The following is a 19600-nucleotide window of genomic DNA, read 5'->3' on the forward strand; positions in this document are numbered from 1 at the left end:
TCTCTGAGACCAGCTTCGGTGGCAATGAGGGGGAGGGGACTTATCCATGGGCATGTCTTCCCTTCCTAACTTTCTTTCCATGGAATTGGTTCTCCTCTCCATTTTCATTTCACCTACTTTCTTTCCTCCTAACCATTTTCTTTTCCCTAATTTTATTACCTAGATCACATACGCTTCCTTACAAATAAAGGCATGGCCAAACCCCTGATGGAGCCAGAAAAAAGAAAATGGGTGCTAGAAAATCTGGGTGGCCTCCCAGTGCACGTATTTCAGTGTGGGTGACAGTCCCCTCTGTTGGGGGCTTCCCGGACTTGAAATGAAGGAGAAATTGTTCTTACTGTCCTTTCGTTTTATGTTTAGTATTTAGCGTAGAATAACGCTGCAACATACAGACTCTTGCCTTGAGGACGTTCTGGACAAAGCTTGAAGTGGCAGAGGGCTTTGTAATTGTATTGCCTGCATGGCTTCAGAGACAATGTGACAGGTCGCTCTCCAGGCTGACAGTGTGGATAAGATGTAGCCCACAGCACCTGTGGCAACTGTTGGAGCCTTCCCATTCTTCCTGTCTGAACCCCACCCCTCTCTGTCTCTCTTTTGGCCCTGTCTCTCCATTGTTCTCTTTCTTTTGTACTCCCTCCCTGCCTCAGTCCTGTCAAAGCCTCTTCTGTGGTGGATACCAGGTTACTAAGACCACTGACCCCTCATCTACCTGGCCAATGACTCTATTCTCCATTTGCCCTACTGGTTGGTCCTTTTGGGGTTGCATCTCTGTTGGTGATAAAGGAAAATGAGCAGTGGGTGAGTGGCCAACAGTTTGGCCACGGGCGGGCCACTCACCAGCTTTACGGCCCTTGTGCAAGTCACTACCTTCCAGGGTCTCCTTTTACTCAGTTGCAAAATGAAGATGTGACCTAGGTGACTCTAATATTGGGCGTTTTATCCCATTATCTAGAGCCCGTGAGTTCCTCTCGTTGCAAATTGGCTGGGCATGGAACAGGGTCAATGGCTCCAAGTGTTACCCAGCTCGGGAAGGAGGAAGTGCATAGGCAGGACACCACAGAAACCAGAGATGGTTCCATACTTGAGAACTGGTTATTTCTCAAGTGCGTAAGAGCAGTGGAGACAAGGTTTTGCCAGCAAATCAATAGTGGGGTATAACTGACCTGGTGTGTTGGGAACCCTGGGTCAATCAAGGTGCAAAAGAAGGTCATTCACAAATGACCTAAATTTCATTAGGGTTCTAGTGCATTCCTGATCAATAGGGCTAACTTGCACTGACAACAACATTTTGAGTTCCCTCTGAAATGGGGAAAGTGGAATCACAGTAACAATGGCTCCTCGGTTCGGGTATAAATCCAGTTTCGTGCCATTTATATAATCGTCTTAACTGCCCTGTGAGGGAGTGGGGGCAGGGGGTTTTGGTCTCATTTTACGGATAAGCAGACTGAGGCCCAGAAACCTTGAGTGGCTTGTCAGTGGGTGCTCAGCTTGTGAATGGTAGTGATAGGCCTGTTCCTGAAGCTCCAGCCTTACTTACATCGATGATTTTTAGGGAGGCTGGGAGAAAGACCAAGATAGAAAGTTAGTGAAAGACCAGCATCGGCTTCCTATACTGTAAGTAAGGTGTCTTCAGAGCAGCATTTAGTGTGAAGAGATGAAAATTAAAAGTGAAATTCAATGTAGTTGTAGCTACTAGGAAATATAATCTGAGAGGTAAATTTCCAGTTAAAGAAACACATGAGTAAAGTTTCACTTTCTTGAAAATGATGACACTACCAAAGATATGACATGGTTTCTGATTGGAGATAATGAAGCAAAAGCAAAATGCAGGTTCTTTGTAGCAAGTGTGGACAATTTTAACATCAGCGTAGAAAGTCAACTCAGAAAATCCCCAAACACATTTTTTTGTCTTCAGTGGGGGGGGGGGGGGGGAGTGTTGGCAGGTCTAGACTTTCAGAAAAATTGTCTGAAGATTTGACTTCATTTTCCTTAGGGACACAAGCCTGAGTCTGGGCTGAATCAGACCTTAAGAGAAGGAGGAAAGGAGTCACCAGAAAGTATCTCCAGAAATTAGGCTTTAGCAGAATGCAGAGAAAGTTCAAATCTCTACAGATACAACTGCTTTACTTTCAGAAAGGCTTTTTAGCATTTTTACAGCCTGTTTCCATCCCCAAGTAAGCCCACCTAATGCTTTTCATAAAAACATTCCATACCACAGACATTCTTCAGTTTCTTTCATCGGGACTGCTGACTTTACACTAAGGAGGAAAAAACAGTCCCAAACAGCAGACCCCGAGCCCTGAGAGCCCATTAATAAACTTAGCCGGGTGGTAGACAGAACTACACTCAACCTCGGTGGAATTCAAACTGCCCGTGTAGAGGAGAACCATCCAGTCCTCCAAACAAAGGCCAGCCCAGTGGTAGCTCTGAATTCCATCCCTGAACTACTGGGTTTTTAATAAAGTTGGTTAAGGGAGGGAAAACATGAATGCCTGGGAGAATCTTAAGCCTCTGGCTTTAGGAGGCCAGTTTTTCAGAGTTTATCACCTGCCAGAGAAGTATCCTCCCAGTGTCCTAAGATTATTCGATTACAGTGATAGAGGGACATCAGTTCTGGCTTATGACCCGGGGCTTTGGGAAGAGAATTACATACATTTCCTGGATTTCTTTGAATAGTCAGCAGTGGCATTCGTAGGCCTGGAATTCTTGTTTCCATCCGTGTACTTAAGATCTTAAGGGGGAGTTAGTTATAGGTCAGGGTGATCTATTCAGAAGTGTTTGAGATCACAGAGAGTGACCAGCCACCCTCCCACTGAGACCCCACAGAGCGTCTGTCACGGAGCCAGGCCTGGGTTGGAGGGATCCCTGGGAGGCCCGGTAAGAATATACCTCCCAGCTGCCTTTATGCTTTCCAGGACGTGTTCGTGTATTATTTCCTCAAACTCCTTGCACAACTCTGGAAAAACAAGGTGATTGTTACTAGCCTTCTTTCACAGAGGAGAAAGCAGGCACTGGGAGGTGTAATGATACCTGAGTAAGTGGACCTCAGATCTTGATCATCAGTCCCCAGTCTAGGAGTTTTGTGGATAAAAGACCCACGTACTACGACTCCTGAAAATGCAGGCAGCAGCCAGAGTGTGCACGCTGGCACAGGAAGATCAGCAGTTCATCGCACAGAGTTCGTATTTTCCCCATGGTTCTTTGCTTAGTCTCCTCCCCACTGTTTCAGTTCTAGGACCCCCAACCACCCCATGCCTGTCCCCGCTCCCCAAGAAGGATTTGCACTGGTTTTTCTTTGTGGGTTTTGTTTGGTTTTTTTTTTTTTCAGTGTACAATAATATTTTATGTTCTATAAATTCAGGGCATAAGTTCTGGAGTCAAACTTAGTTCCGAGTCCTGATGCTGCCTCATACTAACTCTGTGACTTTGGGGAAGTTATTTAGCTAGTCTAAACCTCAGTTTCCTCATCTGTGAAATAGGGCTGGGACCCAGCTCACTGGATTCTCATGAGGGTTAAGGGAGATAATGCACAGAAGGGTTCTGGTGTGAGGGTGGCACTCATTAAATGTTAGCGACTTGCCAAAGGGCTTCCTGTCTGCTAGACCGGGCTAATGACGGCAGGTCCCCAGATTGAGAAGAATGCTCCAGGGGACAGTCTGCCTAATCTGTCATTCATTATACACATTCATTATACCTGAAGAACCGACTGCAAGGATGGTGGTGGGGGGCGGGGGTGGGGGGCGGCCGCTGCTGGAGGGAGTATATGGCAGGAAGAGATTTATGGGGGACCATTCCAAATTGGAACCATGGAACTATTACTGTTTCTACCCTTCACTTTCCTTGCACTGTCCCTTTGGGTTCCCTGGGCTATAGAATGAGAGAGGTATATGAGACCTCAGAGACCCTTTGATTAGACCGCTCTTTCCCCATTTCTTGTGCTCAGTGGAGCAGTCTGAGGTGGTCAGTGGCCGTTGGGAGCAGCTGGTGCCCAGAGGTGGGTGAGGCTCTGGGGACAGGAACAGTGGAGACTCAGTCCCCACACTGCAGGAGCTCTCAGCCATTGGCCTGATGAAGACTGAGGCTCAGAGAACCTAGGTCACACTGTCCCTCAGTGCCAGAGCCAGTCCCAGGTTCCCCTGGGCACCCAGCCCTAGCTTTCCCAGCCGCCACAGGGCTCAACAACCCCCCCCCCCCCCAGGAGAGGTCCAAATTCTTAGATCCTTGCTTTTCTTTTCTCTGAGGTCTTTTGCTTCAGCAGCCTTTACCTTAAGAAGGGGCCACTGGTCCCTTGAGGCGTGAATCCTGCCCCCCTGTCCCATCCCCCCCCACCCCCCCCCCCCCCCCCGCCAACCTCAGCTCCTGCCAAACTGGGCTGAAGTAACACACCTGCTAGCTATAGTTACCATCGTCATTCTCATTGACTTGGATCCAACTTCCGGAGGGAGAAGCTTCAGAGATTTATTTGCTAAATGCAAGGGTCCCCTAGTCTTTGCTTTCGCTTCTATTCATTGATTGATTCAACTTGATTTCAGATACCTTCCAAGTTTCTTTTTGAAACAGAGACTGAAAATGGGGTTACATAAAAGTCTCACTGATTTTTTTTTTCTTTCAATGCTCTTCCTCTTTCAGGACTGTTTGAGGCTGCATTTGCATATATGCACACCAGCCAAAACTAATATCTTTGTGAATTCAGAATAGTCTGAAATGCCACCCCTTATAAATTTCAATTAGGCAGTTATCCACATCACTGAGCTGTGTATTTTAAGAACCTGTTTTACTCAAGACGAGGATGGCATGAAATGAAAACAAAACAGAAGCCCGAGGGCTTACGGGACTTTCCTCTGGGGGTGCGGCCCTGGTGTTGGAGGCCGCAGGTGTGGGGAGACTTGATCCCATGCCCCTAAATCCCTGAAGTAGCTTGGGTTTCAATATTTCTTTCAGCAAAATGATGCTTCAACACCCAGGCCAGGTCTCTGCCTCGGAAGTCAGTGCCTCTGCCATCGTCCCCTGCCTGTCCCCTCCTGGGTCACTGGTGTTTGAGGATTTTGCTAACCTGACACCCTTTGTCAAGGAAGAGCTGAGGTTCGCCATCCAGAACAAGCACCTCTGTCACCGGATGTCCTCTGCACTGGAGTCGGTCACTGTCAGCGGCAGACCCCTGGAGATGGCAGTCATGAAAACTGAGGTAGGTTCTTCTCGAGGTGCCTCTGCTTTCGATGCTTATTCGTCATACCCCCACTGTGCCAGGCATGCTCCAGGCTGGGGACTGCACAGAGGGCAGTGACTGTGCTCATCACCACCAGGACCCAGCCGGCCAGACTGTGGAGCCAGGACTGGCCAGCCATGCCCTGCGCTGTGTTGATGCTCACAGCCCGGCTCCAAGGCCACCTCTGTCTCTGAATTCCCTTGAGCCACCTTTTAGAAGACACCTGGAGTAACAGACATGGCGAGGAGTCTAACAGGTGGCTGCTGGCGATGCTGTGGTGGCCCAAGGACCTGAGGTCTTGGCTATTTTGCGGGCCTTTCCCTCATGGATAAAAGATGGGAGTGTATCAAGCTTACTTAATCGGCCTGATCACTGTCTTTGGTCAAGGGGTAGTGGAACATGGCCAAAAAGGAACTGAGTTTAAAAGGAAAATTGTTATGAATCTTCATGATTCTACAAAAGGAGGTGGGGGTAATAATGACTCTTGCATAAGATTGACGTAAGGGTTAAATGAGACCGCGTTTGTTAAGAGTCTGGCTGTTAGTCAGCATTCCGTGACGGGCAGCGGGGGCTACCATATGATGCTGTATCCACAAGGCATCATTAGAGGCATTGTCGTGCCTCAGTTAACCTCTGGAGGCCATCGTTGCCTTGTTCAATCCTGGGCAGCACAAGGGGAGCCCTGAGACACACGAGGAACTTTTTTTAATTCTGTAATTAAATATCTTGAGATAACAGGATGTAATGGGAAGTAGTAAGATCCCCATAGAAGAAAGAAAAGCATTTTGGAAGGCTATTTGGAGGGTTCTTCAGAGGAAGAAGCAGGAGATGTCCAGTGCAGAGGACATCTGGTGACAGAATATTTCCTGCTCCGTGGAAATATTCCTTAAAGCCACCCAACTCATCCACTGATTCTGTGTTTACCAAGTCACCTTCTGATCTTAGGTCAATTTAACAAGTAGGTTTTCCTACTGGGAAGAGAATGCACCAGCTGACCTAGTTGAATATTCAGGTCCCGTTGGTTGCTATAATTCTCCTCTTAAAATAGATGCCGAGCCTGTGAAACCCATAAGCATCCTGTTGTACGTAGGCAGCGTGAGCCTGTTCCCCCAGATCCCAGTCACCTCTGGGGAGGCAACAAGATGGAATGAGGCCGTATGTCCAGGAGAGGACACAGTATGAGGAGCCAAAAGCCTGGGTTTACACCCCGGCTTTGTAGCCTATCAGTCTGGTAGCCATGAGCTAGTGATTCCTGGGCTTCTCTGGACACGTTGCTGCTGGCCACTCTGTGCCTCATTTCCACATCAATACAGTGAGAGAATTGAACTAAATCGTTTCTGAAAGCCTTTTCCATCTCTGACAGTGTATGATTCTGAGATTTGCTCTACTTTCAAGTACTTCCTCATTTGAGAAAACCCTGAATCCTCTCCCACTTCTCCAAAAATGTCCGTAGGGTTGCATAGGAAATACGACAGTTGCTGAGTTCTAGATGAAGATATTAATGGTGAGGTTAATAATGACAGTAATTGAAGCTTACACAGCACTGACTAAACATTATGCAAAGCATTTTAATTTTAATGAAAAAAATTGTTTCAATGTGTATTTATTTTTGAGAAAGAGCATGAGCTGGGGAGGGGCAGAGAGAGGGAGACACAGAATTCGAAGCAGGCCCCCAGGCTTTGAGCTGCCAGCACAGAGCCTGACTCAGGGCTCGAAACTACGAACCGTGAGGTCATGACCTGAGCAGAAGTTGGACGCGCAACCAACTGAGCCACCCAGGCTCCCCTAATTAATATTATGTGTATATAACTAATCTAACTGATTTGACCCTCCTCACCACCCTATTAGGTAGCTAAGATTATTGATCCCATCTTACAAGTGAGGAAACTGAGGGTCACAAGAGTATTGCAAAGTATATGCCCAAAGTCTCAGAGCTAATAGGTGGTGAAGCTGGGATTCAACCCAGTTTTGTTTCAACCCAAATGTCTGCCGGTATGGCTCTGGGATCCAGGATGTAAAAGGCGAAACTGCTTCTTGCCTTGCTTTCCCCTGGGGCTTTGTTTCTCTAAATCTCTGGCCTTCAGTGCGGAGCCAAGGCCGTGTCGTCTAATCCAAAGGACTTCTAATAAGACGGATCTGCGGTGATCATTGGGTCCCAGGATTTCTTCCGTTTGAGGTGTGGCTCCCACACCCTCTCCTGCTGTCGGGAGCTGTGACAAGTGACAAGACAAGGTCTGACATTAGCAGCCTAGGCCATCACCTGCTTAGCCCACTGTGGGTGCTTCCTCCTAGTCGGCCTCCAGCCTCTAAGCAAAGCCCAGTGGCCGACTTTGTGGGCTTCCCATCAGTCCTGAGACAAAGTCAGGGTCAGAGCCAACTTCCATAGAGGACCAGATCCTGAAGCAGGACAGGGTTTTATTCTTTGAGGGCCCCTCACGGCAGACTCCGAGTGGGGCACAGAGGAAGAGGTCAGTATTTATTTGCTGGATGAATCAATGGTTGGTTCATGTTTACCACCCACAGGTGGTACCAAGCCATGGGCTGATAATGCCGCTTTGTTTGGGCGATGCTCCTGGGTTCCTCTTTTCCGGGAGCTCCATGAGCTTCTTGTGAATTTATGAAGGAGGTGCTTTAATACCCTGGGTGAAGATAGAGGCGAATGGGGGTCAAGTCAAAGAAAAGGCAGGAGGGAGAGGGTGGCCAGGTGGTATTCCCGAAGCCATGCCTGGATCTAGGGGAAAGGACGTACTGACCAAACAGAATCTATTTCCTGCTCTAAATGATTACAGCTTTCATCCAGTAGCTATCAGTTTGAATACACAACTCATTTCAAAATCCAAATGCATTTTTGAGCAAGCTGAGTTTTAATTTCTTAATATTGCCCGCGTAACTCGAACGAACCGTTCCTTGGTTTTCATTATCTGTTCGCAAGCGTGTGCATGTGGAGAGGTTTCATGCCGAGGCCCTTAGCGCTGGGGCTGCCCTGGTTTGCCACTCTGTGCTGGCAGTGAAAGGCGGTGTATTCAAGGTGGGTTGCACGTCTTGATCTCTTGCCTCCCATGACGTGTGTGGTCCCTTCACTCGTATAGGTAGCCCCGGAAGAAGACGAAAGGAAAAAGAGGCGGCGGGAAAGAAATAAGATTGCAGCTGCCAAGTGCCGCAACAAGAAGAAGGAGAAGACAGAGTGCCTGCAGAAAGTGAGTCCTCCCCACCTCGCCCCCTCCTCTTGCTCATGCCTGCCCCCCACCAGCCTCATGCTGCTGTCACAAAGGGAGTCAAAAAGCCCCCTACCCAGGAGTGTTTTCTCGAGAAGGACGTGTAGCCGTAGCAGAAAGGCCACTTGCTAGATGAGGAGGTAACAAGCTATCAGCACAACGAAGGTGACACTCGATGTATGAGAAGCAGGTGTGTGCACTGGAGGCCGCAGGCTGTCTGGTGCCCAGGTTCCCAGCAGCCCTGGCCCGTCCATACACGTCCAGCAGCTTCCAGGCTGCAGGATACATCAGCCCAGTTAAAGAAGCTTCACTCACCCGTTTTAACGAGAAAAGGAAGCTGCCAGCTCTCAACTGGCTCAGAATGAAAAGCCTTTAATTAATCTCTTCAAACAAGTTATTTCCTTAATCCGAAAGCAGTGGTTATACTTTTTTTTTTTTTTGAGTTCTTGTGTGTTCTTAACTCTGCTGCCCTTCGTGGCTCATCCAATAGTCTGAGCTCCTGGCTGTGTTCAGTCGGCTCCCCTTCCTGAAGGGGAAAGCATGAGAGGGAATGGCATCTCAGGGCAGGAGGGGTGGGCCACGGCCCTGTCGTTACAGGCTGTGTCCTGTCCCCCGAGTGTGGACAGGCCAGGGCAGAGTCTTCGCCCAGGTCCCACAGGCCCCCAAGGAGTCTGTTGATTGCTTCGGGGAGGCGATGAAAATCGAGACACTGTATGTGTTGCCATGTACATTTTTCTCAATGAAACCAGTGACTCACAAAAGCCTCAGCACCGTGGGTCTGCATTTCTTCCCAGCCCTCAAGGCCCATGTGGGTCCAGGAGAGCTACACATGGGCTGTTGGACTCATACAAAGGAGATCTCTGAGCCATTGGCTCTACTGCAGTGTCATTACCACGGGAGCCACAGCCCTCCCTCAACCTTGAGCGGAAACTCAAGGGCATCTCTGAAGAAGCCCCCAAGTTCAAAGGCTTCTCGGGGGCTGGATTCTCCCAGACCTAATGCTGCTGTCCCAGCTTTGTGGGGACGCTGTACCAGGGAGCCCACGGCACTCCCTCTGCAGACCATTCCCACCTCGATGAACCCCGATGACTGTGACCACCGCCACCCCAAGCCACCCTCCTCTTCACTGGAACCTTGGCCGCACTCCTAATAATTCTCTTGCTTGCCCCCCAGGAGTCAGAGAAGCTGGAGAGCGTGAATGCCGAACTGAAGGCCCAGATCGAGGAGCTCAAGAATGAGAAGCAGCATTTGATATACATGCTCAACCTTCATCGGCCCACGTGTATTGTCCGGGCTCAGAATGGGCGGACTCCAGAAGATGAGAGAAACCTTTTTATCCAACAGATTAAAGAAGGAACATTGCAAAGCTAAGCAGTCATGGTATGGGGGCAATTGGGGAGTCCTCATTGAAACCTTCTACATCCCAAACCCTGAAGCCATTGGAGATCTGACTTCCTGTGCACCTCTCGCATCCCAGCAGTGAAGCACCATCGAGGCAGAAGAGCCCTTGGTGACTCAGCTGGGCCTTTCCTCTCTGCACCAGAGTGGACTTTGGACTGGGGCAAGGGCATCTTTTGTCTTAACTCCAGGATTTAGGCCTTAACCATCCTGGCTATTCTTGGATGCTGCAGATGGCCCCTGGTTAGGGTCCTGCTCATCTTTTGCCTGGATTCTACAAAAACAAACAAACAAACAAAAAAAGCCAGGACTCCCACCATAGGACTCATGCTGAAGAAGTGTCTGCACATTGGGTGGGTGGAGTGGGGCCACCTCCTGAGCTGCCACTGCCACTGCCACCATCACTTATAGGGACACAGAGTGAGAACGGCATTTAGCGAAGTTGTACAATGGCCAGGGTTGTGCTTTCTAGCAAACATGCTGTTATGTACAGGAATTACTGTGTGCAAGGCATTTGTTTCAAAGCTAGGCATTGTGTTCTTCTGATGTTTGTTTTGCACAACACTGGTGTGATTTTCCTCAGATCTGGTTTCTGAGGGTTTGGTGGGGGAGGCGGCTACCACCATATGCAGTGTCTTACAAAATGCTGAGGTGGCCGCAAGAGCTCATCAGCCCCGGGAGAACAGAATTCTGCTGGCGAGCAGCGTAGTTTTGTGCCAACAGAGAAAGCTGCCTTTCCCTCGGCGCCCAGGCATTAACGCAGAATTTGTGGGCATGACTGTAGGCCCTCTGTTGCAAACTCAGTTACAATGTCACAGGAAGAAAGCAGAAAGAAAGTCCAACTTCCAAAGGGTTAGGACTCTCCCCTCGGTGACTTAGGTCAGGAGTTCTTTCTAGGCCAGAAGAGCCAAAGAATATTCCATTTTCCTTTTCTTGCAGTTGAAAACCACATCCGGTGGAGACAAGTTTGAAGCCAGGTGATGCCTGGGTTTTAGCATTATTGGATGTTAGTGGCATTGTTTGTCATGCAGATGTTGGCAGAAATCTGGCCCAGAGCATTTATAACTGTGAGAGGTCATTCACACTGGCCACAGGACTCTGGCTACTGTCTGTTTAAATTCTGATGTTTCTGTGAAATCCTCAGAGTGTTTAATCCTACTCGGTAGTATCATTACAATTTTTCTGTAAGAGGAAATATTACTTATTTATCCTAGTATTCCTAACCTGTCGATATAATAAATATTGGAACCAAGACATGGTAAACTTAAGTGTTGTGCTGGTTTCTGTTCTTTTAAATGGGTTGGTCGTTGAGATTTACTCATTTCCCACGCCCTCCCTCTCCATTGAGGGCGAGGGGCATTGAGTTTAAAAATTCTCCAAGTGTCATCCTTTGCTTTTTGGCGTGCCACTTAGGTGGGACAGTTGACTTTCAATCCTGTTCCTCGGTCTGTAGCATCTGATACTCAATTTCTCATTAGCAAACCCTAGAACACAGCGCCAACCGGGTGTATCCTTTAGACCAACTGTTTGCTGTTTAGAGTTTGGATATACAACCTGAATTGCTAAATACCTCTGCCAGTTCCTCTGAATGTACGGATGCCTAAAACATACACCTGTTTTCCAGCTTGAGCCCTGGACACCGTACATTCTGCCACAGAACACCTCTTAAAGTATTTACTTGATTACAGCTATCGTCTCAAATATGTGTCTTATTGTTGCAAATACGTATTTCGAATGTGAGGAAAGAATGGAGGGGGGAAGAGAGGGAGACAATAATTTTTGACCCGACAGGTGTGATAGTTCAAAGAAAGGTATTCCACCTAACTTTCTGGAATCTCCAGGGCATATGATTCCTTAGGTCTGGAACAGAATTGGGCTCCCTTGCTGTTGGCCTGTGCAAATTGGTATCCCTCACAGGTGAGAAATAAACACTGGCTGCTCTGCTGCTAATGCCGTTCTTCAGAGAGATAGTAGCTTCATTAAATGTTAAGATTGATGCACATGAATGGGGAGCCTGCCTCTCTGAACTCATGTGTGTTTCCTCTAAACGCTCACCTGTGACACAGGTGTCCTGATTTTGCTGCTTTATTTGCACATCAGGGATAGTTCCCAGTCTGCAAGGAGCCCTCTGGTTGAAGTACCATTCACCACTTCTTTTAGGAGATCATCTATTTTCTTTCAGATAGGGGGACAGGAGGGGAGGGGGGGGGCGGGGAATTCCTCGCATTTACCCCCTGGTTGTAGATACAGGTGCCCCCGATCAGCTGTTAGGAAACTCAAGGCCGGTTTTGAAGCTGCCAGGGACAACAATGGATTGGAGAGGAAGGAAGTGAGTGGTGGCTATGGCCAGAAAAATGGATCTGAAAAATACGGTTACTGGATATGGTTATATGGTTACTGGAACTGACAGCTCTTTTACCAAATGCACTAAAAAAGTTTTGCTTTCTGCAGCCAAGATTATGTTTTGATACTTTAATAAAAGACAAAAAAATGACTATGTATTTACCATCAAGTCGTTTAGTTCCTCTTGTTTCACACTCAATGGAGAGGGAAGGTTGGGAGGGTCTGAGAATAAACTTGAAAGGGACCTCCGCCAGAGTCAGGCACCTGGGCTACGGTGCCTTTCCATGGGGCTGCCCCCTGTCATGCTGGTGACGTCACACTGGCAGGGCCTGGAGGGCCCGGCCTCCCTCCTGACCTCATCCCTGTCCCCTTGCCTTTCCCGGAGATCTGGCCTGACACCTCTTTCGGGATAAAGAGTTTTAAAGGGTTCTGGCCCAGAGGGATTCTGGAATTAAAACTCACTTTCTGCCAAGAGCAAAACTGTTATTTCCCATCTTTATCCTGATTTCTCCCCACGGGCTTTGAATAAACCCTTGAAACCCAAACCCCAATCAAGCCTTTTCTCTCTTCCCATCCCATACTCTTTGGTTGTGTTCAGTTTCTCTGTGGAGTGGACAGTGTTTTCATGGATCTGCCGGAGGTAAAACTAAAAAGGAGGCCAATTTTGCCCATGGATCATCCTTCTGTGTTCTCATAGTGGCTCTAACCCCAGAAGCATCTTTTTTGTCATCTCAAAAGCTGCTCTCAAGAAGAAATTCACCCGAGACTTAAAGGGCCAGTTGAGGATGAATGTTAATGCGAGCTACCATTTATTTAGACAATATGTGCAACCTTTACATGCAGTATCTCATTTCATCCTCAGTGACTTGTCCCCATTTTACAGATGAAATGGAAAACTGAGTAGCTCGCTCTAGATCACACCATTGACCTTTCTCTAAAGGGTTCCAAGCAGGAGTGTATATTTGTGTGTGTGTGTGTGTGTGTGTGTGTGTGTGTGTGTGTGTGTGTGAGAGAGAGAGAGAGAGAGAAAATACACCCAACATAAAATCTGCCATTGTACCTATTTAGAGTGTACAACTCAGTATATTCACGATACTGGGTAACTATCACCACTACCTACTTCCAGAATTTACATCCCCCACAAAGTAAATCCTGGACCCATTAAGCAGTCACTCCCCATTCTCCCCTCCCTCCAGCCACAGGCAACCACTAATCTAAACTCTGTCTCTATGGATTCGCCTCTTCTGGATATTTCATATAAATAGATTCACACGGTATGTGGCCTTTTGTGTCTGGCTTCTTTCACTTAACCTAATGTTTTCAGGATTCACCCACGTTGTAGCAGGTATCAGCATTGCATTCCTTTTTATGGCTGAGTAACATTCCACTGTATGGATAGACCACATTTTGTTTATCCTTTCACCCTACTGAACAGGTGTGTGTATTTTAATGGAAAGATTGCCTTTGTTTTCAAGGACTGAATCTCTAAGGTAGAATTTCAGGAAAGATTTCATCAACCTGGAGGATGAGAGTTGGGAGCAGGTGTGTTTCTCAGAACTTTCAAGTAACAATTTAGAAATTACGGGGGCGTCTGGGTGGCTCAGTCGGTTAAGCATCTGACTCTTGATATCGGCTCAGGTCATGATCTCGCGGCTTCATGGGTTCAAGTCCCACATAAGGCACGGCTCTGGCAGTGCAGAGGCAACTTAGGATTCTCTGTCTCCCTTTCTCTCTGTCTTTCCTCCCACCCACTCCCCCACCCTGTCTCTCTCAAATAAATAGACTTAAAAAAAAAAATCTTTAGAACTGACACACTCTGGGGCGTCTGGGTGGCTCAGGTGGTTAAGCGTCCAGCTCTTAGTTTCAGCTCAGGTCATGATCTCATGGTTTCGTGGGTTCGGGCCCCACGTCGGGCTCTGCGCTGGCAGTGTGGAGCTTGCTTGGGATTCTCTCTCTCCCTCTCCTTTTGCCCCTCCCCCACTCACACTGTGTCTGTGTCTCTCAAAATAAATAAATAAATAAACTTAAAAAAAAAAGAAATTACATATTCTGCGTCTAGCTCTGTGGGGGGGGGGGGGCGCGATAAGGCAGGAAGTATGGTGGCACACACTCCCCATAGGTGTCACTGCTTTCAAACCACTTGTGCATGGTAGGGAGGTTGCTACAGGAGGATGTTTGGCAGCCTCTTGGAATTGAAGATTACATCCCAGGCCCCCCGCCCCCTTCATTTCACTGGGGAAGAAGGGAAGAAAACTGGGGGTCTTCAGAGAAAATAACTAGGTGTCCATACACAGGCTGTTTATGGAAACATAATGGAGGGAAGGAACAAAGATGGCCGCCTGGATAATTTAGTCCCCACTTCAGCCCAGCCACTGCCTGTAGTAGTCGTCTTGGGTTCTGTCCATGACATATATATATATATATATACACCTATGGAGTTACACAACTTCCAACAGTGCATCAGAAGGTTCTTCTTGAAGGTAGTTAAATCAGACTGGTTTGAAAAGCGTGTGGCTGGTGCAAGGTTTCTTCGTGAAGGCAAAGTACTGGAGTGGTTCAGAACAAAGGCTTTGGAATCAGCTAGACCCGCATTCAAATACTGCCTCTACTCCCATTACTTCTGTGAAGTTAGGCAAATGATACCTCAGTGTCTTCACCTGTAAAACGGGATGGTAACGACAGTACCAAACTCAATGGACTCTTAACGGTCATATGTGAAGAACATAGCAGGGCACCTCGGGGATGACTTTTTTTGTTTTTTTGTTTTGTTTTTTTTTTTTTTTCTAGAAATTTTATTTTATTTTATTCTATTATTTTTTTTTTCAATATATGAAATTTATTGTCAAATTGGTTTCCATACAACACCCAGTGCTCGGGGATGAGTTTTTAATGTTATTATTAATGGTTGATATCTTCCATGTTTACTGAGATTTTATGAAAAAGCAAGCTAAGGACCAAGACTGCCAGTTCAAGGTTATTGGATAAAATGAAACCATGAGCTCACGTGGCTCCAAGTGTATCCCATCACCTTCTATTCCTATGGATTTTGTCCAGTTGCTGAATCTTTTGCATTTGGGGGAGGATTAAAAAAAAAAGATCCCCACACAAAATGTTCCCATTTGAAGAAATTTTTATTTTGATGCCCACCTGAGTCCCTGGAAGGATGGGCCTGTCCTCTGTGGGGACAGTGGGGGTGTTTGGGGAGGAGGATGGTGGCCCTGCCCTGAGGGAGCTGCCTGGGGGATGGATGACAACAAAGGGGTATGTGACCGTGACAGGTCACAAAGGGCAGCAGAGGATAAATATGGCTGCGCAGGGGTTAGTTAGGCAGAGTTAGTTCTGTCACCAGTTCTGCAGTTTCGGGTCTCTCAGGGACATAAAATTTCAGGGGTGGAGGTGAAGTGGAGGAATCCACCATACATCTCTGCACTCTTGCAGAATTTCAGTCTGGGGTCCAGGCACCCTACAGCACCCCCTCTGTAATCCTCTGGGCTCCCACCCTCACTCGTGTCTCTGGGAGGCTCTGAGGCAAAGGGGTGTGGCCCCCGTGGGGTGGGGTGGGGTTGAGACACTGGCCATAGAGCCACCTGTGTGACACAGGAGCTCAGCTATATACCCTCTGCCAGCCAGGCCAAGGGAGAGAAGATCCAGGGACCCGCCTTGCCCGCACTGCCTCTTGTGATAGGAGAGAGTCATGAACCCCGAGTCTCTGCTCCCCTATCACACAGCCCACAGCCGCTCCGCAGTGGGCATGTTCAACAGGGCCATGGGGAAACTACAGCGACACCTGCACAAGGGGGAGTACGACATCTTCAAGTACGCGCCTATATTTGAGAGCGACTTTATCCAGATCACCAAAAGGGGAGAAGTAATCGATGTGCACAACCGGGTCAGAATGGTGACCGTGGGCATCGCGTCCACCAGCCCCATCCTCCCGCTACCGGACGTCATGCTGCTGGCCCGACCGGCCACCGGCTGTGAAGAGCATGGCGGGCGTGGCCAGGCCACCAAGGGAAAAGGCCGCAAGGCTACCAAGACCTTAGAGCTCACCAGGCTCCTTCCCTTGAAGTTCGTGAGGATCTCCATTCACAACCGCGAGAAACAACAGCTGCGCCTCAAGTTCGCCACCGGGCGCTCGTGCTACCTGCAGCTGTGCCCCGCTCTGGACACACGGGAAGACCTCTTCACCTACTGGGAAAAGCTCGTGTACCTCCTGCGACCACCAGTGGACAGCAACAGCAGTACCTACGCCCTCCCAGCGGACATGCTTTGCATGCCTGTGTTTGAGGAAGAGGACAAGAGGAGCCCAGCAGGGGCGGATTTCCAAGAAAAGGGCCATCAGGATCAGGTCAGCATCAGGAGCCTCCACGTGGTCTCCGAGGTGGCCGGGGCCACCTCTGCAGCTTTTGCAGGTGGGGAGGGGACCCGTCAGGCCTCCCACAAACCCGATGCAGCCGCCGCCACCCCAAAACCTGCAGAGCTCCACAGGGAGTCGGCGGCAGAGCCACACGTAGAGCTGGCGGCGGCCGTGGCAGCTCGGGAGGCGGCGGGGGCGGCAGCGGTGGTGACAGGAGGGACGGCCGTGGGGTTCGCAGCAGGGATCGCAGCGGACACCGCGGCAGGCGCTTTGAGCGTGGCCTTGACCAAGTCAGCCGCCCCGGATCGGCTAGGCGCGGCCGTAGCAGGTGCAGCCACCGCGGGGCCGGGAGGAAGCAGGACCAACCTAGCCATTGCGGGCACCGCCAACCTCTCCCCGGAGAGCAGGAACCTGGCCTTGGCAGGTGCCGCGAAGATCCCCGGGTTTACTTCCGGCTCGTCGACCAGCCTCTCCCAGCGGGCCCGCAGGACCCCGACCTTCGCAGGGACAGAGGGCGCCCGCAAGACTGTGGCGGGAAACGTGGAGAGAGCGCTCCTCTCCGACGCGCAGAGCGGAGGCGCGGAGGGTGAGCAGGCGGGAAGGCAGCCGCGCCAGGGCCGGAGGGAGCTCAGGGACAAGGAGGGAACCTTTCCGGACTCCCGTCGCCTCAGGGCAGCCGACACGCGCCACAAGGCCGGGGGGGACAAGACCAACCGGAAAGCCTCCGGGCGGTCCTTAGCCGGCCACAGAGCCGCGAGGGAGGACAAGGACAAGGCCCGCGGCAGCCCGGGGGGCGGGAGGCGAGCCCCCCACAAAGGCATCGGCCAGGCTCCCATCCCCAAGGAGTCCAGGGCCTCCCACAAATCGGGGCGGAGCTTATCCACCGCCAGCTCGGGGTTAGCCACCAAGAGGCTGAGCAGGATCGGGTTGTTCCTGAGGAACGTCAAAGCCAACCTTACTACCAGGACCATGGGCTCCCTACGCGACAGAGACGTGGACGTGCTGCCTAAGGCGGTGGACAGGAGCGGGCTGGAGGCCATCGAGGCCTCGGAGAACTGCCAGGGCCTGGAGAGCGCGGGGAGAGGGACATCTGACATTATGGAGACCTTCATAAGTGACCTTCAAAGCCCCTTAGTAGGGCTTTCCTCACAGCAGTTTAAATAAAGAACCATATAATCTGAGAATGGCATGCTGCATTCTGTCTGAATTTCTAGGTCCTGCAGCCCAGTAGTGACCTCACACTACTGTGAGGTCAGCAGGGGTGGGGTCTGAGACCCTGGGGTGGGGTCAAGGGCAGCCCTCACCTCACACTGCTGCTCAGAGCCAAAGGAGTGCTTCATCTTGCCTCAAGGCCCATCTGGCTTGTACCTGAGGGCCATGGCTGAAAGTCAAACTATGGCCTGGAAAGCTCTTCCTTTTCCTCCACCCTTTCTCTATAAACAGCCCTTCCCCCTTGCAGGTCCATAGACCCAGCAAGAACAGGACTCCCCTACCCTCAGGCCAGTCAGTGGAGGGAACAGGGTAGAGCTGCAAACAGTCTCCAGGGTCTATTCCAATTCCAAGGGAGGAATTGGTTCTAAGACGGTGAGAATGTTAGCAAGACACTGTGCCCACAGCCCAAATTCCCATCAACACAATTGAGAGTACAGCAGGATAGGTACAGAGACAGACATACAGCAGTGAAAATGAAGGGCAGCTACACACATTGGCTCCACGCGTTGGCAGAGGGAAAAACCTATTCTGTGACTATAGCCTATACCACTTACAGAACAGTTCAAAACCAAGATCAAAAACTAAGATCAAAAGTACATGTTTGAAACCGTAGATACAAAATTCATGGGGGAAGCCAAGACGGGATCACGAGGTGAACACAGGGCTTTCAGTGGTGTTGATCGATCTCCTAAGCAAGGCGGTGGGGTGGGTACATGGGCACACAGCTGTATTTTTCACATTACTCTCTCTGCAGTCAGAATGGTCCTAGGATCACCATGGCAATAGTGATGAAGTTCTCGCCTTGGACGTCCCTAACCAATGCCTTATCCCTTATGTGTTCACTCTTAGGTAGTGCTATGACCATATTACAAGATCCAGTTTAAGGAGACAATTTAATCCTCGTTTGGTTATTAAAAAGGAATATCGCTATTAAAAAGGAATAATCTATTTTACAGATAGAAGCACTGAGGCTCAGAAAAGTTGGAACTTTTGTAGAACAGTGATCCATCAGCATAGCATTCTCGACGCTATGTTCCAAAACACTCTGCACCAAACGGACTGGATTAAGGGGAGGGAGGGATGAGAGCTGGGGAGACTCCTGACTGTGACCCGGTTTTGGGATTTCCGTGAGCTCACAGTCCTCAGCTGGCCTTATCTCCAGAGTGTCCAGACCACCTTCGAGCTGTGTCCCCAACCTCTGCATGACCTCCTGCCTGGGATTCCGGGGACCAGTCCCTGCTGGGGCTGCCTCTCCCTACAACCCCTTCCTCCGGCAGCCACTAATTAAATGTTGGTATGGAGAAACCACCCTGAGCTCGGTTTTCAAAAGTTTAAAAGCGTTTCTCCTTGCCAAATCTCTCCTCCTGGGGTTCAGAACACAAATCCTTAAACCTCACGTGAGGGAGGTTATTTGTTAGGTCCAAGCAACACAGATGCTCTGACTTTTGCAGCCCTCCTTGGGGGGAGCGGAGGGGTCTCTTCTGTTGGTTAAGGGAATGGTGGCCATGGGGCGGGGCCTGGGGCGCGGGTGAGGAAGGAAGACAGCCAGAGACCTACACACATCCACCGTTTCCTCCAGCGAAACAAGGTTCACGACCCCAGGCTGGAGAATTACTGGAGTGAGTCAAGTCATTCTTAAAGAATGGAACATGCTAGAATCATTAACCCAGAGCCTCGGAGAAGACTGGGAGCTGCAGGGGGACGGAATTAATGGTTTACTCTTAACCAGTTTTCCCCTGGATTCAAGGTGGGGAAATTACAAAAAGACCGCATCACATTCTTTTGATCCCGTGATTCCACCCAGGCAAGTGCAGGTAAACACTGGTCTGGAAGAAGAAAATGCAATAAAGACATCCGCATAGAACTTAG

At 49.5% G+C, this 19600-nt stretch overlaps 2 protein-coding genes across 4 annotated transcripts in view; both read left to right on the forward strand.

The window, feature by feature from the left end:
* The window catches only part of ATF3 (activating transcription factor 3), a 59712-nt gene extending 47385 nt beyond the window's left edge, over nt 1-12327 (forward strand). For all 3 annotated transcript variants that reach the window (XM_040446409.1, XM_040446407.1, XM_040446408.1), the window contains exons 2-4: nt 4942-5185; nt 8296-8403; nt 9595-12327. In XM_040446409.1, coding sequence (XP_040302343.1) covers nt 4946-5185; nt 8296-8403; nt 9595-9792 — 546 coding nt within the window. In that variant the 5' untranslated portion in view covers nt 4942-4945 and the 3' untranslated portion in view covers nt 9793-12327. The remainder of the gene's footprint in view (nt 1-4941; nt 5186-8295; nt 8404-9594) is intronic.
* Nucleotides 12328-15288: 2961 nt separating this feature from the next.
* GARIN4 (golgi associated RAB2 interactor family member 4) lies at nt 15289-17708 on the forward strand. The gene has a single exon (XM_040446410.1). The coding sequence runs from the start codon at nt 15857-15859 to the stop codon at nt 17681-17683; it is 1827 nt and encodes a 608-aa protein (XP_040302344.1). The 5' UTR covers nt 15289-15856; the 3' UTR covers nt 17684-17708.
* The last annotated feature ends 1892 nt before the right edge of the window (nt 17709-19600 follow it).

Source organism: Herpailurus yagouaroundi, unplaced genomic scaffold (assembly GCF_014898765.1).
Source record: "Herpailurus yagouaroundi ecotype Mexico unplaced genomic scaffold, PumYag 195, whole genome shotgun sequence".
Classification (NCBI taxonomy): domain Eukaryota; kingdom Metazoa; phylum Chordata; class Mammalia; order Carnivora; family Felidae; genus Herpailurus; species Herpailurus yagouaroundi.